General features: G+C 49.1%; 1 protein-coding gene across 6 annotated transcripts in view; it reads left to right on the top strand.

The window, feature by feature from the left end:
- ZNF236 (zinc finger protein 236) overlaps window positions 1-23,696 on the top strand; it is a 106,531-nt gene extending 82,835 nt beyond the window's left edge. For 3 of the 6 annotated variants that reach the window (XM_048218519.2, XM_048218521.2, XM_044383099.3), the window contains 7 exons: window positions 2,416-2,571; window positions 7,954-8,141; window positions 14,629-14,760; window positions 16,755-16,946; window positions 17,984-18,113; window positions 20,353-20,529; window positions 21,174-23,696. In XM_048218519.2, the coding sequence (XP_048074476.1) occupies window positions 2,416-2,571; window positions 7,954-8,141; window positions 14,629-14,760; window positions 16,755-16,946; window positions 17,984-18,113; window positions 20,353-20,529; window positions 21,174-21,298 (1,100 nt within the window). In that variant the 3' untranslated portion in view covers window positions 21,299-23,696. Of the gene's footprint in view, window positions 1-2,415; window positions 2,572-6,837; window positions 6,920-7,953; window positions 8,142-14,628; window positions 14,761-16,754; window positions 16,947-17,983; window positions 18,114-20,352; window positions 20,530-21,173 lie in introns of those variants that run through there. The other 3 variants (XM_026496498.4, XM_048218520.2, XM_048218522.2) reach the window with 3 other exon arrangements.
- The last annotated feature ends 1,333 nt before the right edge of the window (window positions 23,697-25,029 follow it).

The raw sequence follows: 25,029 nt of genomic DNA, 5'->3' as shown, positions 1-25,029 counted from the left end.
GTGGGGCACTGAGAAGTCTATAAAGAGGGAGAAAATATCATCTGGGAGTGCAGGTCACTGGAACTCGGCAAACTAATCCTGTGTGTCAGCCACCAGGCGATGGTGTCCCTGTGTCAGGGCTGCCGCGTTTCTGATCAGATTGTCCTCCAGTGTCCTCAGTTCTCACAGCACGTTCTCCTCTAGCTCAGCCTGCTGCATACGTACCGGTGTGCTTTGCCCACATGATTCTTAGCTGTTCAGTAAATTTAGCAGCAATTTTTGTGACCCTTCTTATGTGCCAAGCACTATTCTAGTATTTTTACAAATATTAATGCATTTAATACTAGTTTATTTAAGCCTCATAGCAACCTTATGAGGTTGTTGTTAAAGATAAGAAAAACATTTTGCTAGGAGGCAGAACATTGTCCCTGGAGAAGCGGGTGTGATGGTGGACGTGGGAGCATTTTCCCTCAAAACATGAGCGGTAGTGGTGGGCAGACTACTGGACCGACCCGGCCAGGGGAGCAGTCCGGGCTAATAGACTCGTGTTTCAGGGAGATTTCTGCAAAATTTATGAGTGCAATAGAAAGAAAATTTATTCAGAAGGAAACCAGAAGCTTTCTTTTTTAGTCTTTATTTTTTTTACTATATGTGACAAACTCGAGGAACCTGTTCTTGAATGGAGTTTTGGTTTTGAGTGACATGGAGTGATTTTAGATGCTATTAGGCAGCAAACATACTAACTTTAAATTTTATGTAATTCAGTAACCTTCCTGCTTTCATTGTATATGTCTGAATTTTAATGTTTTTTATTTTATTTTAAGGAAGTTGTTTGTTGAGCAAATGAACTTTCCTTGAGTGCTCTCCGTGTATGAGGCGCTGTGCTAGTCCTGTGCAAAAGCCCGCAACGCGGGATTCTTGCTTAGAGTTCAGGCACCGTGTTATTTAGCTCTGCATTGTGCTTCTGTTTCTCCCGTGTTTTCCTGTTATTGGTCATGTAGTTATTTTATTGCTTATTAGTATTTTCAAAACAGTAAGGAGACAAATTTAACTTATTTTTTAAAAAAATTAGCCTTAAAGGTTTATCCTGGGAGAAATCTTTAAGTCAGTCGATGACATGAGGTTTGCCCAAACCCTGGACTTGAGACTTCTTATTCTCAATCCTCATTAACGTGCTTGTGAGAATTGGCAACTCACGTGTCAGCATTTCCTTACCCCACACCGAAAAGGCTGTAGGAAAACTGAGTTTGTGGTCACTTGTTGAAAGCATCTAGGTAGGATTTTCAGTTATTTTGTAGGAAGTTGTTTTTCCCCTTAGTGTGTATAATTATAAACTCTTGTCTGTGCTAGAAAAACTTCAGTGAAGTTTTGTGGACGTTTAGCAGTTCGGAGGTCATTTGAAAAAGAAACTGAACATTGGGTAAAAGGCAAGGATGGCTCAGGCCCCCCAAATGATCTAGTTCCTCTGTACCAGAGCCCTGGTATGTGAGGTTTCAGGCAGTTTTCAGCAGAGAATCAAAAAAGTGATACCCATGTACTCTGACCCTTCATCCACGGGCGTCTTGAAGACGGGTCTGCTGTGCTGAGCAGAGCTCTGTGTTTCCCATTTTGCCCGCCACACACAGCTTCTTTCCCAGTTCTGCTTCTGCAGAGCGGGGTGAGGACGCACTGGTGATGCCGCCGAGTGCCCCGTCCTTCTGTCTTTTGATGCGTTTCCCTCCTATTTTGCAGAGTTGTCTTGCTTATGCCTAACTTGACAGCAGATATTTTTTTTAAAGTAACTAGTTTGTGTCCAGTCTCCCCAGCGCATTCTGTGTGGTTTCGTTGACCTGTCAGCAGATCTTCCAGTTCCCCCGTGTTTGTATCCGTACGGTTTGGTCACGGTGTACGATCAGTGTCACTACGGAAGCTGGCATGCACAGGCTTAGAACGGAGGCCGGTCCCCCCCGGTGGGCGTGCGTCCCAGGCCCGTGTGAGCCCCGAGTGCCGTGCTGCGGGGAACCCTCACCCAGGACCTGCGGCATCGCCGTTTCCTCGAGCCCCTGTGGTGGGAGGTCAGGGGAGGGCCTAGCATCGTTTTGTGATGTCCCTACAGTCCACTTAAACACACATTTGCCACACCGGGTCGGTCTACACATGTGCAAGTATTTTCAACTCAGTTTATGTTGTATTCAACCACATATGTAATTTTAAGTGCCTGAGTACCGAGTTAAAGTCGAGCTCCTCAGCACCTCACCATGCGTTACAGCTTAGAGAGTGTGAACAAAGACTGTCATTTAGGGGCAATGTATTCATAGTCTTTTCATTCTTTTCTATAAATATTATTATAAATAAACAGCTTTCATTTTAATAGGATGTTATCATATGTCTAACCCGCTTGCCGGGATGTGAATTAACGTGTGACTTGCAGATATCACAATATTAATTTCCGTTTAGGTCAAGACCTTATTCAGCACAATGCTCACGGAAGTAGTGAAGTAAACGGAAGCATAAGACTGTCAGCTCCTGCTGCCAGTGCTCAGTCCGCAGGGGCCACCCTAACCATAAGCAGTGACCAGCTGCTCGCACAGAGCGCGACCCTGAACTCCTCAGGTACGCAGCCAGCGCGTCAGCACCAGGGACGTGGTCCCAGAGCCTAGTCGCAGGGCTGTGCCCGGTCGCTGGAGAGAAGGCGCCCGTCTTCTCTAACGACTGGTGTGTCCGCTGCGTGTTCCGCCACCTGTGACGAGTGCTCATCTCTCCGTCCAGGACGCAGATCCGCTCTAGGGTTCCCACCAGGTAGTCGTTCTGCTGACGAAGGCGTGAAAGCGACTCGTCGCATTCAGATGCGCGAGGCGCTGTGTGCTGATGTGCGTGGGCACTTCGAGGACTCCGTTTCGAAGCTGCCCCTGCCCCCTGCGTGGGGACCTGCCTAGCTCATTGCTCTGTGCCCCGCAGCGAGAATCTCCTGGCGCCTGCGCATATGACGAGAACACGGTTTTAAAAAAGACATCTTTCTAAGGTTTTGAAGTGTAGACTTGGACAAATGAAAGCAAATGAGCTCCAATACAATTAAGTTACAGATTCACAAGAACTTGTTAGCGGTTTACAATGACACGCCTGTCTCTTTTTCTTTATCTTGTAGAGATTTTATTCATTTCTTAGCCCTTTTAATTTTCCAACTTTTTCATTTTTTGAGAAAAAATTTAATTTTTAGATGTATTTGTAGCTACAAGAAGGGTTTTTTTCTCCCATGCTTATTTGAAATGCTTTCTTATGCAGTAATTCATTTCTTCAACAAAAGGCTAAGTGTATTGTGTAGTAAGAATTGTACCCAATCTGGGGAGATGACACTGAGCAGGACAGACATAGTCCCTTTGCATTTAGGATCCTAGAAACCGATGAAGCACAGACATTATTGAAGAATCCGTAAAGCATTGTAAAATTATGGCAGTAATGGCAGATAAAGGACAGCAGGTCATAGGTCACAGGGCATGGACCTGGTGGGGACGGCTTCTGTGAGAGTGGGGGCGTCTATCCTGAGTGGTGGCACGGTGCCGAGCAGAGGCCCGTGAGCTGAGGCAGGCTGGCATATGGGGGGAGGGACGTGGGCCACGGTGGAAGAGAGCTTTTTGTCCTGCCACCCGCCCCCCCCCCCCCCGGCCGGTCTGCTAACGTGTGTGAGGGCACCTGCGTGGTTAAGGACTTTGTCAGAATCCTGTGTTGGCAGATCCCAGCCTGGATTTCTGGCCTGTGATGTTTCCATAGCATCTGTGCTCTCTGTTTCATGGACCAGTGTGGGTGACTGTCGTGGGCTCTGCTCTGGAATGGTGGCAGTTCCTGCTCTCCCTGGCCCACTTCCCTGGGGAACGTACCGGCCGGCAGGGGTGGAATCGTGTGTCCGTCTAGAAGCTCCGCTTGACCTGTTTAATGAGCCCTTGGCAAATGCATGGAAAGACAAGTAGAGTTTTAGGTGTTTTAATTTAAATGGAGTAGTTTTTTGTGCTACTTTGGTGATCCTGGATGTTTGCTGATGCAAACACGACGTTGTTGAAAGCGGGAGATATTCTGATCAGGGCAGAGAACACTTGGGCTCCGAGGGCTCTGCGGTCATCTGGTTAGTTAGACGTGAGGATTTTACCCCTTGTGTCTCCCCCACACGCAGCGACGGAGTGTCGTACTGTGGGGAGGGGTCTCTCTGTGCAGCAGGAGCTCGGAGCAGCAGTAGTGCGTAAGGCCACTGTGTGTCCTGCACTGATGTTTCTTCAAAAAGCACAGCGTTCCCCTCTTCCGTGACTTAATGCTTGTCTCTCCTTTAGACTAACTGTCTTAGAGCCAGCTGAGAACACTTCTTTCCTTTGGTGTAATTTGGTGCCCTTATTTAAAATTTTTTTCCAAGAAATTTAATGAACTAAAAATTGAGCTCATAATTTAAAATGTTTAATGACGTAACATCAGCTCTTATAAATACAGGGTTAGTTTTATACGAGCAGGTCAGTGGTATTATGTCCTCAGATACCTTTCGCATCTTTGAATAAACCTGGATGTGGGGAGAGATTCTTCATATGTTGAGCTACTCAATCCTTGATAGCAGGCAGACATTTTTAGAGGTTTGCACATCCCACTGGGACTAGTTATAACGGAGCTGACCCGTAGGTATAACACTGGTCAAGAGATTGCATCTTACAAAAGTGACGTTTTCCTGAGCATCAGTCACTCCCAGGCCTGGCTTCAAGCCACACCACGCAGGAATTGAAACGAAGATGATTTTGTGATTAGACATGCCTCTTCTAAGAAAAACAGTAAAACAAAAACTCTCAGTGTTTGGAAGTGCCACTTTGTATGGCCCTTAGAGCCCAGCAAAGGTATCTGTGACTGTGGTCATCTGGAGTTCTCTCTGGGCATGAGATGTGCTTGAGGCTTTCAGCCTCTGGGACAGCTCTGGCCCTTTGCATCTTAACTGAAGCAGTGAAAAGAACAAGGGCCTTACCTTTTAGGGGCATAGAAATACACTGAAGTACCACAGAGTTCCACTTACAAGACAGAAGCATGGGCTTCCGTCAGATGTCTGACACGGGGTCGGAGGCCACTTCACAGTCTGACCCTGACGCATCCACAACAAGATCGGACACACGTGGCTTTCTTAGGACGTGGTCACACGTGATGTGAGTGCCCTTCCAGAGGCAGACGGTGTTACTAACAGAGGCTGGAAGTTTAGCACAGCTTTTTAAGGAATTTATCTCAAATGGGCATTATCTTTTTGTTCTTAACCTTTGTCCACTATTAATATAATTTTGATGAATAAATTGAGTCATACTTTCAGTGGAAAAAGCCACAATTCTTTTTTTCCTTCCTTTGTAAGGTTATTTTAGCCTTTATTTCTTCTAGATTTAAGTACAATCAATTACTTACTTCCCAGCAGTTCAGAAGTCTAACATTTCCCATTTGTGGGTACGTTTTATAATTAAGGAGGACATTCTCCCCACTTTCTCCTTGGGGATGAATGGCCCAGTGATGTGTCTCCCTGTTCCTGCAGCCTCTCCCAGCATACACACACACCTTTCTTGCCACATTTTTATCTCAAGAAAAAACTGATCTCATATCCTTTAAACTACTTATGAAACTTTCCAAAATTATCATTAAGCTTTCTCAGAAACTATGAAAACTTACCCAACAATGATTTAAGACAGTGTCAGGTTTGATGACCATAAGGGATTTACTAATCCTTTAGAGATGACTTTTTTTGATCTAGAACCATAAATGAGAATAGGACTTAGATTTTTGTGATGTGGCCCAGAGGACTTGTGGTTTCAGAGCCGGTAAATGGCGGACTGAAGGTGAGAGTTTGCAGTCCGTGCTCAAGTATTCATCCTTAGTTTCCAGGTTGAGAGTATTTAGTTTGAATTAAAACTGTGGTTTCTAGAGCTTTAAATAAATCTTTTTCTATATAATTAAGAACTATGTATTGAACAAATGTAATTATAGTTTTTAATTAGTTACTCTATTGCATGCTTAAGAAAACTTTATTTTTTTCCTACTCGCATCACCTGTTTTTGGACCATTTTGAGGACAGAAGTTCTACTTGAACTGATATCATCTTCTTGGTGGAAAAATGTCTTGAATGAGGAACATAGCTGAACAGTCATTCACATACTGTTGGTGTAGAGATGTGAACTCCAGTGCTGGCTGAGGTCAGTGTCCCCACTGACCTCTGTGTTGGGATTCGCTTCAGCTCAGCGACACGCAGGCTTCTGTTTTCTCTTCGGATCTCCTGTGCCGCACAGTGCTGGACCCCCTCACTGCATTAGTGATCACCAGGGAGTCCGATTCTGCTGGTGGGGAGCAGAGAACAGACATTCCTTTATTTCAGGAGTTCGGGTGAGGTTTGAAGTCTTGGCCGTGTGAGTCGCAGTGAACCCCCTTAGCATTTGGTTTCGCTCTTTGTAAATGTAAGTCCGGTGAGCCTTTCACCATGTGCTTCTCTCGACCGAGTGCTTTGACCTCCCAACCCCGGTCTTCACCCTAGTGATTCTGATTGACGTCAGTGTGTGGAGCTGGTCGTTGCCAGGTTCTCGGGATTCTTCTTTTTAATCTCCGTCTGCTCACGTTAAAATCATACGTGCATGCTAGTCTGCAAGAGTAAGGGTGCGTGGAGGTGACGTTAGGAGAACACGAGGTTGACCCAGGTACTGGTAACTGGAGTGCTTAGAGCATACACCCTCCACAAATCCACACTCCTCCGGTCCTAGCGTGTCCCAGCAGCCCACTCTGTGCAGAAGCTCAGTAGGGCGGGAGGGGTCTGACGAGGTGGTCTTTGGAGCCCCGGTGGCTGCCGCAGAGCAGACTCCTAGCCTCCTAATGGTTATACTGCTTTTGAAGGTTCCAGGTCTGTGCAGCACAGTGTGGGACTCCAAGAGTGTGGATCTATGGAGGCATTGTATTTGGAGGATTCCAGTTACAAGTAAGTAACCTAGTTTCCCTGTTGGCCCTGACGTAGAGCAGAGGCTCTGGACTGGTGTGACCCAAGTCACAGCAAAGTAGCCACAGGAGTCTCTTTTTGTTTTGTTTTCAAACCTAATTAGGAAATAGTGTTGTCACTTTTTGCTTTAGTTACCATCTCGGTGTCCGTAGCACCTAGCCCAGCGGCCGACACAGTGGATAAGTCGTGTTTGTTACATGAGTGGAAGGATAGATGGTGAGAATTGTGTGCGTGCGTGTATGTGTGTGTGTGTGTACACGCATGTGCATGTGTGTTATGCTTACAAGTAAAAACAAAAAATTGTTTTCTGTTGGTGCCCACCACAGGACTTTGATAATCCCGTGTTCAGCCCATCTCATTTGCCAGCCGAGTGCATGACTTTCTGTTTTGTAGAAGAAAAGGCCTTTCTTTGCCTGATTCTGTCCCAGATATCTTTCTTTCTCTTATCATTGGCTATAAGGGGAAAATATTAAAAAGTCTTGTTGTCTTTTCCAAAGAAAAGTAAGATATCATGCAGGATAAATTAATATTTAAAGGGTTGCATGAGGTTTATTTCGGCCTAAGCAGACATAAGGGGGGTGAAGGGGGGCTAAGCAGGAATGGTCACACTGTAAGCCATGTTGCTGATCGATGCTTGGTGGGTCCCACTTGGTTCCTCTTTTTAGGTTCCTCTCTGGTCCTAGACGGGGACAGTGTCCTGGAAATTCTTGGCAGTTTCTTTCTGCCTTAGCAGTAGTGACTAGGACTGTAAGGTCATATTTTTACTCTTTCACTGTGTTTTTCTTGATATTATACGTAAGCAGAGTGTATTTATGCATAAAGATATTTAGAAACTGTAGAAGCCTGGCCGTAAAATTGGAATGAGAGATTCTATAATGATCTCGATGTCATTTCAGAAACTTAGCGATGTCAGTGCTGATTCTGACAGATTAGGTCCTTCATAAAACCACCCTCCCGTCCCGTTACGCGCGGATTTTCCCAGCTGTGCCGTTGACGTGCTCGCTCCTCTTTCGCAGAGCTGAATGCCACCACTGGAAGCCTTCCTTCGACAACGCCGATGTCTCCATCTGCCATGTCTGCTCAGAACCTGGTCATGTCTTCGTCGGGAGTGGGAGGAGATGCCAGTGTCACGCTGACTCTGGCCGACACTCAGGGCCTGCTCTCTGGAGGACTGGACACGGTCACGCTCAACATTGCTTCTCAGGTAGGGCGCCGCCCTTGCTTTCGCGGGGGGGTCGTGGCACCCTTTAATTTCTTCTTTCCTAAATGTATACGCTGAACATTGTTTTCAAAAGTGAAGTGGTTTTTTTCTGATTAAAATACAAGTAACGTGTTAAATGCAATAAGAAGAGAACAGGAAACTTCAGGTAAAGCAGACGACTGTTTTAAAAAATCCACTAGCCAGATAGAACCACGATTGACCTTTTAGTGTATCTGTCCCTCCGAACCTTTATGTGCAGATAGACAGAGACACGTGTTAACATCTCTGCAGAAGTGAGCTCATGTATATGTCATGTAGTCTGAACGTCCCTCTTACTACACCGTGAATACCTTCCCCATCAGTGACTTCACTTTAATTTTTTTATTTTTTGATATTTGTATTTATTAATTTTTTTAGAGAGAGAGAGAGAGAGCAAGCGCAGGGGTTGAGGGGTGGGAAGCAGAGGGAGAGGGATAGGCAGGGCCCGACCCCATGACCCTGAGATCATGACCGAGCTGGATGCTTCACCAGCTGAGCCACCTGGGTTCCCCCTCCCCCTGCATCAGTGATTTTAGCAAAACAAAAGTTTCTTCGTTGCCATGCAGCATTTAGTTTTACGAATTTGTTGAGGGGCACCGTGTTGCATTCGGGGTTTCGGGAAGTAGTGTGGAAGTTCTCACGCTCTCGGTGACATATGGTCCTAGGTGAATGCCTGCAATGTGCTGGATCGAAGGGTGTGCATTTTGAATAATGCATTGAGCTGAGACGCTGGAACACTTTTAGAGTTTAGTTAGAAAAACCATGGTAAATGATAAGGAAAAGTCATTGTACTGACCCTATCTGGTCGTTCCCCTTTCCATACACCTGCCCTGCTGGACACATGGCAGGATGTGGCCAGAAGCAGGATGCGTTCTCGTGGCTTGTTGGTCTCCACTCGGGCTGCCCACACAGGACGAGGAGTTACAATCCTGGCGTCCAGGGCAGGAGTGGTCTGGCCCCGTCACAGCTGGCCACAGGGTGGCTGTTTGGACTGGATTCTAGTCCTTGCTGTTTGTAAGGAAGGGGCATTTCCCTGCCCGCCCTGGGCCGCGGAGCCAGTCTTGGGTGGTTCGTACCCAAGATGGTTGTGCTTCCGACGCCGTCTGGAGAACCTTCTCGGGGCAGCAGTGCCCTGCTTGGCCCCAATCCCTGCGCCCTGCCTGCGGGTCTTCCCTGAGCCAGCCTGGGGCAGGACTGGGGGCCCAGCAGCCACCCAAGGCACTGAGGAAACACACGCCCAGCAAATATTTACAGACTTTAAAAACGGAACCCAGCAAATACTTTCACTGCAATTATAACGATCGCTAATTTTCGAAGTGATATAATTTAACAAACAGAAAACAAACATAATCATAGAAATAAATGCCTCTGGCTTTTCTGATCAAATCTGGCCCCACGCTGCAAAAGTTATTCAAAGGCATTAAATTTCATTAAAATTTGTATCTTAAAGAATTTTTACGTCACGACTACTTCTCTAACTACTGTCGTGCCAAGTGTACAGCGCCCTATACACTTGAGCAGGCACTGCTGCCCCGAGAAGCTTCTGCAGATGGCGTCGGAGTGCAGGGCTGCGTATGATGGTGTCAGCGCTGTGATGAAGTCAGGCTGCCACGCACAGGGTGGTGCAGAGGTGGCCAGGGGTTCTGGCCCCACCGTGGTCCATCAGCAGGCCCTCCTGGTGATACTGCTTAAAAGAATTTCCAGAAGGTTCATGTGCTGCTCCTGTGGCTAAAACCCTTCTGTGGTCGCTGCTGCCTTCAGCACCAAGTCCACGTTTCTTTCCGTGGCCTGGAGGAGTCTGCTGTCTGCTCACCGGCCCCCGCCCCTTCCTGCTGGGTCACACCCAGCACAGATTACAGACTGCACTGGCTCTGTGCTCGCGGGCCACGGCACGCCACGACAGGGAGTTCTCCATGTCAGCCGTCCTGTCTGTCCTGCCGCAGCGTGGACGTCCAGGCTGGTGGGGTTTGAGAGCAGCAGGAGGGGCGGCGCTGAATTCGGTCTGGAGAGATGGCGGCTCCCGCCTGCGTGTCTGCGGGTTGTCTCACCTACCTATAGTATCTGGCTTACTTTCCAAGAATTATCAAATCAAAAATTTAAACCCAAATTGATTAATTAGCATACATCATATAAAACAGTAGTATTAAAGATCTCCAATAGAAATCCTGTGTTTTATTGGAATCTTTTCTCTTAGCTGCCAGACTTATCTAATACTCTGAAAATGTGAAAAAACCAGATCAAACCTGTCTTAGCATTATGAGTGCTATTTTTCTAAATACAATGAATTATCACACAAATAAAACCATCATTTTATTGGCAAAAGGTTAATGAACATATATGGAAATGCTTATAAATATGTAAATTATTAGGATTGTTTATGGCCATAAAAATTTGAGCTGGAAATCAAAGGTGCTTGTGAGAAATTAACCATTCCAAAAATAATTGTTCAGTACAGTGGGAGGTAGTCACTAAGAGGCTCAAATATCGAAGGGTTTAATAAGTAATCCCTTAACGCTTATTCACAACACGTGCTTCTTGAACTCAGGACGTGAAGCGAGAGCAGCGAGAGGGGCCACGGGCAAAGGCTGCAGCTGGTCCCACGTGTCTGCTCTGAAACTCACTCAGCACGTGGAAAATTGGGGCCTCCCGAAAGCCGCCAAAGGGACCCAAGAGTGTGAACCCGTGAATTATAAATGTTAAAAAGACATGAAAATAGTATACATTTATTGTGTACCATTTTTCTATGTTTTTGTTTCTTTATAACGTCCATAAGAGAAAATGGAGGTAAAAACACGAAGGGGTGCAGTCTTCAGTACTTACTCACGTGGTGGTGGTAGGTGGCTCGTACCCAAGGGTCACAGTTGAGTCTGTAATAGCAGAATGTTTGGAAAGTATGTCTGCAAGTAGTCGTAATTTCAGACTTGCAGACAGCCCAGCTAGAGAGTGTTAGGTGGGGTAAACGACCCTTCTGACGCACAGGAGAGTGGGCTTATTTAAACATATAACTTGCTGAAGTCAAAGTTAAAATACAGCGATGGGACACATACCTGCATTAAAAAGTAGCTTTGTAGTTACTAGGGAAATTATTGAAAGAAAAATTGGTAAGTCATAAAGATTTCTTTTTCAACTACAAACTTGTGATGAGTTTTTCTTTCCAAATTTTGGACTGTTGGTAGCAGGCTGAGGATCGGGCCCCTACATCTGACAGTTTGGGGAGGAGATGCAAGCGTTCACTTAAAAGTCTGTTCAAGGGGGCGCCTGGGGGCTCAGTCGGTGAAGCGCGTGCCTTCAGCACAGGTCATGATCCCAGGGTCCTGGGACCAAGCCCTGCATGGGGCCCCGGCTCAGCGGGGAGCCTGCCTCTCCCTCTGCCTCTGCCCCTCCCCCTGCTTTGCGTGTGTGTTCACTCTCTCTCCCCCTCTCTCTGTCAAATAAAGAAATAAAATCTTTAAAAAAAATCTGTTCGAGAAAGCAAAGTGATTTTTTAGTTCCTGTTCTGAAAACAAAAATAAGTAACTGATTCTTGAAGTGAATTCTATTTTATATGAATTCTTATAGGTTTGGTGGGGTTTTGTTTGTTTTTTACTTCGTTAGAATACAGATAATTGGCCTGGTACAAAGATTTAAGCCTTGGTTGTTAGATACGGAAATGTGGTTTTTTTGGGTCTTGATAAGAGTCACAGTGTGACCGTGGGCTGCACCGGAAGTTGGCAGGTGCCGTGACGCCGGAGTGGCTGGAGGTGACGTAGCCCGGCTGCTAACGCTTTCCCGCTTCCTTCCTGGGAGTGCCGCGGCGTGCCTGGCTGGTTCGGGATACCTGGACGTGCTTGCTGAGGCCGCATGCTGTGTACTTGAGTTCAGGCGGAGTTGTGTAGGGCATGGAAATGAGGAGCTCTGAGAGCAGATCGCTGGCGAGGTGGCAGAACAGGAAAACGTGGAATGAGGCTGACTTAGGGGACATGGTGGGGACTCAGGTCGGCTGTCACACCGACTCTCGTCCCTCAGCGTGGCAAGGCTTAGGGATGTGCAAGCAGCATTTCCCAAACTTGGTTGCACTTCAGCATCTCCAGGCTCACCTTGGAAGGGTGATTCAGCAGCTGTGGGCGGCCTGGGAGCTGCTCGCCATCGCCCCGGGCCCTGCTCCCCTCCGCCCTGTGCATGTGGGAGTGAGAATTCCTGTAGCTTCTTCCCCAGGGTAAACCAAAACATAGCCAAGAAATAAATACACTACACATAAACCTACAAACCAGAGATAAAGGACTTTCAGATGGCATCATTTTAGCAGACTCACGTCACCACTTCCTGGGGTGTGGCTCATTGTTGAGCATTTATTTTACTAGACGCTTGCTTTTTAAATCAGGTGTATGCGTTAAGAATACTTAATATTAGCAGTTGAAACACCAGTAATAAGCTAGTAAGTTACATTGTATTGGGAGTTTTTTTAATGAAACTTTTTATTTAAGTTAATTGTTGATAGTCCGTTTTAAGAAACGATACAGACAGATCTCATGTACCGTCTACCCAGCCTCCCCAGGTGGTAGCATCTTACAAAACTGTAGGTACAATATCACGACCAGGTATAGTCATTGTTACAGTCAGTCAAGACCCAGGACCTTCCATCCCACAAGGGTCGCTCATGTTGCAATGTGCTCCCCCTCCCCTCGGCACTTGCTAATCTAAGTCCTCACTTCTCTACTGTCCTTTCCCCATGATAAACCTGCGTAAGCACAGTCTCAAAGGCCTTAGCTTTCCTTTGAGGATATACGAATTTATTGAGCCAGGAGTGGTTCTTACGTGTACCAGAATTTCTGGCTAGCAGTCGTATTTATCTTTGATTCATAAAATTAGGGAGTGTGAATTTATTAATTTTGACTGACACCATTTTCCAAGATTGGGTCGTCTGGTAAGAGCGGGGGCAGAGGCAATGAGTAACAGGTGTGAGATGTGACTGGTACTTGAAAACAGCGGTACTCTACTAACTTCCCGCGTAAGGGGGGTGGCAAACATGAAGCTTTATTGGAATGGCTAGGAGCTTGCCAAACTATGCCATGTTTGTGTAAAAAACTTTGAGAAATGGAGATACCTAAAGCATCATTCCACTTTTCTTAAAGGTGCGTATGAAAAGCAGAGAATGCAAATCAATTTAAGAAGCTCTTTTTCTCTAGAATCCCTCATGCTCTCCTTGTAAATTTACATTCTGCCCCATGTTCTACCCCATTGCCTCGGGGTCCCTGTGTGCCTGAGGACGTATCTTTCCCCTGAAAAGTGGACTACAATCCCTCTGATGCCTTCTCAGTCCATTTCTTACTGTCCCACGCCTGCTCCAGTCTTTATCTGCCCCATGGGAGCTGGGCTTGCCCCGGAGATGTGAGGAGCACCCCTCATCTTTGGCCGGGGGCACCGGGGCCGTGGGCCGTGTGCTCTATGACCAAAGTGCTCTTGCTGACTCTGTGCCCCTCCCCCTGTGCATTGATGTCAGCTCTTCAAATCCTTGTGTTCCACGTGTGTGTTGTGACCACACGTGACGTGTGTGAGAATCAGCGTTGATTTGGCAGGTGTACGAGTTTGTGTGGCTTCCAATTTGGAGCCTGTTGTCTGGCCGGCCTGGCCAGACTCCCCTGTGTGCATGTCTCGTCTCACCCCACCCCCTCCATTCTCTCTTTCTGTCCCAGATCCACCGTGGGTAGTGAGGTGTGCTGGAATGGTAGTAGGACTCAAAGTAGTTTGTGTGGCTTCCCAAGATGGCGCATTTGTAAACAAATAAGCATTCTTTATGTTTACGACCTGAGATATACCGTAGAGACTGCAGCGCCCGCTCATTTATTTAAAGTACAGGATCTGATGGTCTTTCGTGTATTTACAGAGTTGAGCACCCATGACCACATCTAGTTTGGGAACATTTCATCACCCCAGAAAGAAATGTGGCACCAGGAGCAGTTAGCGTTCACTCCCCGTGCCCCCCTCCAGCCCCAGGCCCCTGACAACCACCAGGCTACTGTCTCTGTAGGTGCACCTGTTCTGGGCGTTTCACATCCCTGGGTCCCCCAGCACGTGGTCCTGTGTGGCCGGCCTCCCTCCCTCAGCATCCTGCGTTCAAGGGTCATCGTGGCGCGGCCTGTGCCACACACCCCAGGCCTCCTTTGGGCTGAACCGTATTCCGTGCACACGCACACCTCGTTTTGTGCACCCACCCCCCAGCTACTGGATGTTGGGGTGGTCTCCCCGTTTGTGGCAGCGGTGAACATTTGTGCGCGAGAGCTAAGGGGGAGCGGGTTTCATTTCTCTGGAGCACACGTGTGGGAGTGGAGAGCTGGGTCCCGTGCTGCTTCTGTGGCGAACTGTTCTGAGGACCCGCCCACGTGTGGTCCACGGTGGCTGCACCGTGAGAGACCTTGTACGTCGCTGCTGGATGGGATAACGTCACAACTTCTGAACTGTCCGTCTTTGGCAGGGTCAGCAGTTCCCAGCCTTACTCACGGATCCCTCGCTGTCGGGCCCAGGGGGCGCGGGTTCGCCGCAGGTCATCCTGGTGAGCCACACCCCGCAGCCCTCCGCCGCTGCGTGTGAGGAAATCGCCTACCAGGTACGCCACGCACCTGCGTCCACGCTCGGCCGCGGGCTGTAAGGGACGTGGATTGAGAGGGGCTGGGGGCCACTCCTGGGGGGCCGTCTCCAACCGAATGGGGGTGAGGAGCAGGGGTGGAGCCGCGCCGGCCTGGGGGTCAGCCTGTGCTGAACGGTGGGTACTGCCTCCTCATTCCACGGTTTGTGGTTTGCTGGGGCGCGGTTTTTGTGCCACAGAATAAGATGTAGAGACCAGTCATGTGTGAGGCGAGTTTTAAATTTATTCAATCTCCTTCTGCTTGCCTACTGATCAGACTTCACATGGCCATTTAGTTCCCTTCAAGGGTTTTCTTGTAACACCCTAGCGGATTATTTTAGGTCTGGTTGTACTTTTTTGTATGCACACACGCGTGTGTGTGCATGGCCTATTTGTGATTTGATTAGTTTTTTCCTTAAAATGTGTGTTTTGAGGGTTTAAGACATTTGGTAAATGGTGGTTCTAAATATAGAAGAGTTTAATAAAAACTCTTCCCTTAAAACTTTTCCGAGTTAAAGTACGGATAATACACGATCACTGGCTCTGAGCAGCATTAGTTTATGCAGTTTGAGCAAATGAGTTTCAGGACAATAATCACTGGTTTTTCAATGGGACGAGGACTCCTTCTTCCTTCTTTATAAAGAAATCAGACAGGGTCAGCACGGGGACTTTCCCCAACCCCCGCACCTCCAGCTGGAGGCGAGTTTGTGTCTCGGGGTCTCCGTGGCCCCACGGCAGCTCCGGGACGCACAGGAAGGGCCCCCAGGACTCGGAGCGCGCTGGTGGACATGGGCGCGGCGCTCTGGCTCGTCGTGGCCTTCCGTCAGTGTAGCTCCTGGGGACACCCGCGGGCGCCCGCGTAGAACGTTCGCGGCACCGCTGGCTCCCGGCTTCTCTGAGCCCGTGCGCCTGGCCGGCTTTCGTCCTGTGTGCGCGTCTGAAGCTCTGGAGCTGCCCAAGTCTCCTCGATTCCCACGGCTTCAGACTTTTCTTTGACTCGCAAGAAATAGATTTTATGCACTGACCTGAACACGTCACCATGTTTCTGTGGTTTCTTTGCTTCACACACATACAGGCCTCACATGCAGACACACGTACACCTGACAGGAACGTCACCCGACAAAGCTCCGTGGTGGCGGGTGACAAGACTGCGTCATCTGTGCGCTCCTGATCTCTTTTGTTTGTTTTATCCCTTTTCTCATTCTGTTCTTTTTTTATCATAGTATAGATGAATGATCTTAGAGCACCTTGTAGAAATCTTCTGTTAACTATTTTTCTTTAAATTTTATCCATTTCTGTATATTAGAAAGGTATGAAAAGTACTTGATAAACTAGAATAAAAATGTTGACAAATCCCATCAATTTTTGTTAAAATTACTTATAATTTTCTTTCACTAAGTTGTCATATACAAGTTTTTATCTGCAACACTAAGCTTATTTATAAAAGCTAAGTAATAAACCCCTGCTCTGTTTGTTTTCGGGGTGTTGATGGCATCCCATTACAATGATTTGAAAACCTAATTGGTTGTGATTCAAAGTTTCGGGAAATGCTGTAATCCAGTCAAGAGCTAACACACCTTCTGCTCAGGATTACTGGCCCTCAGTTTGCCGAGAAAGCAGTAGCATTTGGGGGCAGTACCCTTTATACCTGCGTAACCTAACACTGCCCCACTAACAGCTCTGTGCTATTAGTGCGTGCCCCTGTACTCAGCACCCCGATATCGGTTACCAGAGGAGGACACAGGGAGGGAGCAGCCAGGACAGTTTGCCCTGGAAGGCGACATGCACGGAGCACCGTTCTGGTCGCTGAGCTCTGCTGGGACTGCAAGAGCAGGCCGGTCTGACCCGCTGCCTTTCCCGGGGTGACAGCGCGCAGGGGGGGCTGGGTACACCGCGTCAGCGTGCATCTGTCGTCTTGTCGTCCATCCCTTTGCAAACCTCAGCCCCTGAGGAAAGTCAGGTTTCGCCCGTTGCAGGTGGCGGACGTCTCCGTGGCGCAGGGCGGGCAGCCCGAGAAGGAGGGCCGGGCACACCAGTGCCTGGAGTGCGGCCGCACCTGCGCATCGGCCGCCATGCTCCTGCAGCACAGCAAGGAGGTGCACGGCCGGGAGCGCATCCACGTGTGTCCCGTGTGCAGGAAGGCCTTCAAGCGCGCCACGCACCTCAAGGTACGCTCCGCTGCTCTGGCCCCGGTCCCCGCGAGGGAGGGCTACCCGGTGGTGTCTGTGAGTCAGTAGAAGTCATGAATCTCGCTCGCAGAAAGGAAAGAGTAACACACTTTCCCATTTTTTGGAGCAAAAAGTCAGTGGGATTTTAGTTGGAACAGATCTGCTGGGTTACATGTTTGCGTGCAGTTCCGATTCCGTGTCTATTGGGACTTAAAATGACATTAAGATACCATTTCTCACCAACCAGAGTGGCCAATAGTAAAACACCCGCCAGCACCTACTGGCCGGGCTGTGGGGAAGCAGGAACTCCCCTCTCCCTGGGGGCCCGCACTTGGCACGGCTTTCTTCAGGGGACCGGGGACCCCTCGGCAGCCTGCTCTGTACCCACCTTGAGAATGGGGTCCGCGTGCTGGGAGAGGCGCTGGGTAAACTCTGAGACATGCACACAGTACGTGGGAGGGGGAGGGAGGGCTCTGGGAAGGGCGTTCCAGGGCCGGGGTCAGGGCACAGGCCGCGGTGGGGGGCGTGTACCCGGCCAGCGCTCCTCGTTACCAGAAGTGGCCTCATCGGATGGCTTGTTAGCCCGTCATGGATCCCAGCCTTCCTGCCGCACAGTAACCTGGATGTCCGCCCTCCAGACCCGCAGGCATTCGTGTGCCTAGGTGCTTTCTCTGCTGTGTTTTCTGGCAACCCCACTTGATCTCCCTCACCCACCCCGTAGCGCCCGTCTAGTCTTGAGAAATGCTTCAGACAGTTCTCAGTCGAGGCCCATCCCCCCAAACAGCTGACCAGTGTTCCTAAAAACCGTCGAGGTCCGTGGTGCCAAGGGAGGGCAGGGGCCCCGCGCACCTGCACAGCTGGTACCCGGGGGTGTCCGGGTACCACCCTCCAACCCCGCTGAATCCCCGGGGACGCTCATCCCTGATGGGGCTCGGGTCGTCCTTGCTGCTCATGTGGTCCCGTGGTCATGTTTCCTGTTGCAGGTCTGTGAGTCCCGCCACGATCTCAGTCTTTCTTCCTTTCTGTGTGTGTAACAGGAGCACATGCAGACTCATCAAGCCGGCCCTTCGTTGAGCTCTCAGAAGCCCAGAGTGTTTAAATGTGACACCTGTGAAAAGGCGTTCGCCAAGCCCAGCCAGCTGGAGCGGCACAGCCGTATCCACACAGGTAACGTGAGCTGCGTGCTTCCGGGTCAGGGTTCTGGAAGCTGGCGAGAAAATGAGACTCAATGTGTAAATACTCATCTACAGCATAATGTGTTATTTATAAAGCTAGGTCCACATATTCGTTTTTTTCCCTCATTTTTCATCAATGTATCATGCTAACTTTTCAAGTAAAAGATTTTGCGGTTTCCTTGGTGACCATGGGAAGTAGAACCATAAGGGGGTGCCATGGCCTCCGGGGACCTTGCCTTCATCGGGATCCCCCCACCCCCACCTCCGGGCTCCAGCTCCTCCTACTCTGGGGGGACGCCACCCTCTCTCCTCCTTGGACATCTTCAGAGTGTTCTTTGCTGCCTTCCTGTCACCACCTAAACTCAGGTCAGGTTGCTCAGGTCTGTTGTCTCAGAGGAAAAACCAAGAACACCAAGACACAAATTCCCATCTCTCTGCCTCTTGGCCCATCTCCTGACAACTCACTTGAGCCCCTGCCTCTGCTGCCCCGTGAGGCTCACTGCGGCTCATGCGGAAACACCACCATCCCAGGGCCCTGTCTGCTGCGGCCTGTCCTCTGGGGTCCGACTGCTGGACCTGCCTCCTGGTCTGGTGGGCAGCCCCGCGTTCGCACAGAGCCACACGGAAACCCTGGGAGTCTGGCGGACGGGACCCTCTAGTTCTCCGAGCACCTCTGGGTGGGACCCTGCTGTCCTCTGAGCCGTCCCACCCACGGCTGCACACCCTCGTCCTGCGGCACCCGGTCGTGGGAAGCCTCGGGGTCCCACACTCACCTCGCCATCTGGAGTCCCGCCTCTGCTCCCTGAGCGTCCTCTCTGCTAGTCCTGCCTGCCCAGCCCCTGTCTCCCTTGGCCTGGCCATCTCTGATTTGCCTGCAGGTGTCAGCTTGGACACCCCTCCCCAGGAGGCCTCTCTGCCCCCCAGTCCCCCTGGCTGGCCCACGGGCCTCCTTGTATTGCCAGCAGGTGCTCCCCATCAGCGTCCTTCCCCAGCTCTCGGGCCCTGGCGTGGTCAGTGACGTCCCTGCTTGTCAGCACAGACCCGGCACCGCCCAGGTGTTCGGCAAACAGCTTTTGCATGAAAGACGATGATGCTGTACTTCTAATATACTTACTCGAAAACATGGTTTTAAGAAATAGAGACCACCGTTTGCCTGTTAGCATGCGCGAGGTGCTTCCCAGGGTTGGGAGAACCTGCTGAGGGCATATTGCTGTGGGCCCTGCTTCTGCTGGTTGGGTACACCCCCCCCCCCCAGTGTGCATGCTGCCCTCAGACAGCAACGGCCCCTGTGCAGCCTCTGGTCCCTGCAGCTCCCCTTCTGCCTCTGGCCATAGAAGCCTCTGCTTTGAAGGGGTGCACGTGGGCCCACCAGGGTAATCTCCCTGTGACTCAGCCCGTCACCCGACTCGTGGCGGAACCACCTCAGTGACTTCCTCATCCTTCGGCCGCTTTAGGGCTCTGGCTGGCGTGGGGGGCAGTGGTAAGCCCTCCTGTGTCTTGGCACTGGGTGGGAGGGACAGACTGGGAGTGACAGAGGGTGACACCGGGGAAGATGCAGAGCAGGTGCTCCTGGAGCAACCATGTGAGGCTTCATGCTGACACGTGGTCCAGGGAGGCCACGCAGGGAATGGGGGTGACGCCTGACCACGAGGCAGCCGTGCCCAGTCGATGGGAAAGAACCTCGTAGGCCCAGGGGGAGGGCTTGTGCCCCAGGGGGCCTGGCAGTGGACGAGTGTGTGGGGAAGAGTGAGGGACAGCGAGCGGTAGGGACAGCGGGCCCCAGAGGGCGCAGCGGGGCCAGGAGTTGGGTGATGCTGGCCTAGCCTGGCTTCCGGCAGGAGTCAACGTGCCCACTTCCTTCCATGTTTCATCCCTCTGTATTAACCTCAAAGCAATTACAATGACATTTAAAAAAATATTGGATAAATTATCCTTTTAATTAAGTGCATTTGACATTCTTATATACTTAGTGTCATTTTGCTTTACTGCCCAAATTGTCTTCAGAACACTGTTTAAACCATATGTGCTCTGTTTTTATTTCTGGATGCTTCTAGGAGTTTGAGTAGCTTTTGATTCAAGTTTTAGTCCGTGCCTCACGCGGGGCAGTGTTGCTAGGAACCTGTGAGTTAGCAGTCTGGGGTGGGAGGGCTGGGAAACTCCCGTCCCTTCTGCAGCGCTTTTCGTCCAGTGCGGTCCCGCCAGAGACGCTGACACGACACTGTGTCCCCCAGGAGAGCGGCCGTTCCACTGCACTCTGTGTGAGAAAGCCTTCAACCAGAAGAGCGCCCTGCAGGTGCACATGAAGAAGCACACGGGCGAGCGGCCCTACAAGTGCGACTACTGCATCATGGGCTTCACCCAGAAGAGCAACATGAAGCTGCACATGAAACGCGCGCACAGCTACACGGGTGAGACGCACCGGGCGGCCCCTCCGCGGGCTTCGCTGAGGGGCAGAGGGCAGAGGCCGGATCCGGGTGCATCCGGGCCCTCGGAGCGCGGCTGTCCGCTCGGGCCCGACTCCACCGCGGAGGCTGGTGGAGGGGGCGGGCCGGGGCGCTGGGCCACGTCTCCCTCCGGCTCCTCCGGGCCCTGCCGCGTCTGCACGAGGAGGGCAGGGCCGCTGGCTGTGCTGTGGGGGAGCCCGCGTGTGTCGGCGTCTGAGGCCGGGGTCGTCCAGGGCAGTGCGGTCTGTGAGACGGGACGGGCCGCCGTGCGCCCGCCCCTGCGCTCACCTCCGCTCTAGCGCTCTGTTCTTTCTGTTAGGAAGGCACGCTCTCGTGTTGCTGTCATTCCCAGTCAGCGGCTACTGCCGACCTCACGCTGATGTGACCCTTGCGGTGGGAGCGTGCGGAACAAGGGCTGTGTTTATTCACGTTCGGAAAGTGGGGGTTGCCACCGACCTAGTTAGTACACCTGCAGCTCAAGTGATTCCTTTTCTTTGGGGTGGAATGCAAATCAATTTAGAAATTTCTTGTCTCGATTTAAATTGTCTTTATTTCAACGTGAGTCCCCATGCTGCTGAGTGTCTGAGACTCTGTCCGTCTGTGCGCAGGCAATCTGCAGGAGCCCGTCATCCAGCAGGAGCACGGCGCCGAGGAGCTGAGCCGGACGCTCCACCTGGAGGAGGTGGTGCAGGAGTCCGCGAGCGAGTGGCAGGCCCTGGCCAATGTGTTCTGACGTGGCCCGTCCCCACCTCGAAGGCCGTTTCTGAAGTTAAATGTGGTGAGGAACAGAGCCCTTGGAATTCCTGTTCTGAAACTTCCAGTGTTAAAGATGTTACTATGCTAGTTTGTTGGCTATAAAATTATCTCCAGAATCATTGTCTTCAGAGACTGATAGGAAACACCTGGGAGCAGTGCACACGCGTCGTTGTCGTTTGTCTACAAATCATTGAACTCAGGTATACACTAGGCAGTTCTGCCTTCTCCTCGGCGGCCAGTGCGTCTGGTTACAAAGACGTTAACTGGATCTTACTATCATCGTAGTGTGACCTCTTTGTATTAGCAAAGACGAAAGTTAACATGGAAAAAGTAAGATAGATTTTTCTTCATGCTTTCTGTTATAAGAAGCATAGCTTATAAAACAAACATAAAATTGGTGCATGATGTTCAGAAAAATATTAGAACACACAGGGAAGTGTTTTCCATTTTCTTTCTCTGTGCATTTTGAAATTAGAAATCGACTCTTGTTAGTCTACCGTAAGTTACTAGAATACCTGGAGAGATGGCTGGACCGTTCTCTCTGCATTATGATTCTCGAACCATTAGCTACAAGAATGCAGCATCGGGGCATAAACGGGGCGGGGGGGCACAAATGAGGATGAAAGTGTCCTCGCAGGATGGGGGCGGGGCCGCACTTGCTTTTTTGTAAGTCCACCTTCAGGTCCCCGGGTTAGATGATCGCAGAAAGCACAAGCCATACATCGCAAGCAGGCGAGAGCAGAACTGTGTCCTCGGAGCACAGGAGCCGCGGCCCCGCCCCCCGTCACGAAGCAGCGTGTTCGTAGGTTAGAGATGACGCCCCGTCCGAGCCTGCGCTCCTCTCTTCATGCATAGGCAGGTGTGTCGTTTATTTCAGGGAGCTCTTTACTGTCATCAATGGTGCCACATTGAACACGTCCCAAACCAAATCCCCCCCCGAGCCGGGGCAGAGTGTGCGTTGGTCCTACAGCATTCCAAAGACGGAAAGTTCTTTACTTCATGTGAATCTCTCCTTCAGAATTATTTATATGTTCTATATATAAATACACGTGTACATAGACAGGTATATGGGCCTCTGTGTGGCTGAACAGTATATTTTGTAAATAGAAGCACTCGTCCCGATTACAGAGAGAGCGCATCCGAGTTCTGACCTCCCCACGAGCACTTCAGATCAGTATTGTAGTCCTTGTAGTAATAAATGGGTATCTTTTCCATTGTAACATACAGGTGGGGTTGTTTTGCTTTTGTTTTTTTCCTGAAAAATAATTGCCTTTATTTTGTTTCACGGCCTCCCTGGTTTCAGAAGAGAGCAGTTTTATTATAAATATTGTATGGACTTTGTATATTAAGAGAGAAGCTCATTTCAGATTCCTGAAGAAAGAGACATTTTCACTGTTATTTTTTCAAAGGGCATCTTTTGATTTATTGTTGTTGTTGACTTTTTGGCGTATGTACATAAATAATATTGATGATGATATAAAAACTTTGGTTATGTGAAAATATTTAAGTCAGAAAACTGTTAAATAATATTACTTTTTTTTTCAAACTGCTTTGTGTATTGTATATTTTTTTAAGGAAAAAAAAAAGCCTTATTTGACTTATTCTTGTGATACTGGACTTATTATATATCCTGAGGTTTTCCTTGAATGTCAGTGTAGCTGGCTGTAGTCCATATATTCCGAAGAATTGTAATTGTGCCAGAGTTTTAAAGATTCTGCTTTTAATGCACTTTTCTTTTATAATTTTGTATTAAAATATTTTAGAAATGTTGATTAATTTTGGTGAACAGATATCTCCAAAGTTGAAATTATTGGAATTTAAAAAATTGTGTTCTTGCTAGGTTATTTATTTTGGTTGTAGCATTAAATGTCATCTCTCAGGACAAGTCTCTGAAAGGGGTTTATTTAATTCCTAATTGTACAGAAAGCATAGCTCAGTGGACTGTATTGGTGACCGTTGCCTGCTTAGGCCTTACCAGGTGAATCTAAAGCCTACTTCTATTTTCATCAAAGAAAAAGGAAAAAAGATCTGTCAATGATTCATTTTGTGAGTTTTCTCAATTTATTAACTATTGGCAGGCAAACACAAGACATTAATATATTATTTTTATTTCCTTCCTAATTATAAAAGCTGCTTCTTTGCAAAACATTCCTTGAAAATACAAGGTTTTGTAAAGGCATAATTTCACTTGAACCTTTGGTGGAGTACAGGTTGATCTTTATATTTTACTGGCTGATAAATGTCTTCTGACGAGATTTCTAGCCTCCTGCATAACCAGGGTTTTGAGAATAGATAACTGTATTTTTAGAAATATCTCATCATAGCATATCTGCTTTGGAATAACAATAAATAAAAAATGAAGTTAGGAAGTGTGATTAATTTTTTTTTTCTTTTGAAATATTTACTATATGATAGTTCGGCACATGAATTAATTTCAAGTTCAGATCATTTTATAACAGAGCAGAACTTTAATGGTGTTTTCCTTGCCTCCGTGAAGTCCAGACATAGAAACTAACCCTGCAAGGTCTGTCTCAGGAGCTTCGAACTTACAAAGTCAGGATACGGGTCACGGACAGGCACGCCGTCTGTATGAGCTACAAGCGTCAGTCCTGTGTTCAGTCGCCCGCGTGATGGGCCCTAGTGAGCAATACCCTGGGCGTCTGAGTACCGCGGAAGTTCACGACTGTCTTTGACCCAGTTTTGTGGTGAGCTGCCCGTGAAGCCGTCCCGTGCGCTGAGGGAATGAGCCGCCTTTGCACACACACTAGAGTCCCGGGAGAGCTCCGGTGCTGTTGAGGTAGCCGGGGGCTGGGACGCGTAGGAGCCGGCCCACTGGGGAACGCAGAAGCGCTCCTGTTTTCCCAGAACGGCGACAGATGAACAAAAACGTAACCTGAAATGCCCCTGCCCTGAGCGCTCCTGGGCCTCCACCGATCCTTCACGGGGTGCACGGGGGAGACCCTTCGAGGAGCAGAGGCGTCCCTCACAGCGTGAGGCCCTCTGACCACGTGGTGCTGACGGACCAGGCACCTCTGCCCAGTGAGGGATTCCCGCTGTTCGGTCGAGTTTCTCTTCCGTCCAAGCGCAGCAGTTCACGGGGCATCCGCGCTCCCCTGCCCGCTGCTGCTCGTGGGGGAATGTGAATTTGAGCCTCACGACTATGCCTAGTGTTCTCCGCTCTCGTCTAAACTCTCCTGCAGCATTTATGTGCAAGAAATGCATGTGTCAGGACAGGTACAGGATTTGTTTAAAGTGTAAGTAGATCTCTGTTCTTCCTGCGGATTTTCCTCTTTGCTGGGAAATAGGTGTAACTCATGAAGATACACATTTTAACATTAAGTGATCACTCAGATTTATGGAAGTAACATTGTTTTAAGAAAATATGTAAGATATATAGGACTGCTTCCTGGGTATTATTTTTAGAGACCTCTCCTGCCTGCTTTTTGCTTGTTTTTTTTCCCCAGAGGTTTATTTCAAAGTCAATATTGTGCCCCCCCACCAAACAAATTAATCCAAGCGTCGACCATTGCTAATCTGTCTTTTTCTCAAGTCTACCATGTAAAGTGAGGCCAAGGTGAAAGCATGTAACCGGCACTTTGTAGTCGTCTAGATTTCTTCTCTTTTTGCCACTTAGTCTCTATTCACGCAAAGTCGGTGTTTTGGCTTTTTAGAATAGAATTTCAAAAGTGCTTACATTCCCATCTGGGG

This window comes from Ursus arctos, unplaced genomic scaffold (assembly GCF_023065955.2).
Source record: "Ursus arctos isolate Adak ecotype North America unplaced genomic scaffold, UrsArc2.0 scaffold_17, whole genome shotgun sequence".
NCBI lineage: Eukaryota > Metazoa > Chordata > Mammalia > Carnivora > Ursidae > Ursus > Ursus arctos.
The sequence above is the reverse complement of the archived record's forward strand: the minus strand, read 5'-3'. Positions and strand labels throughout refer to the sequence as shown.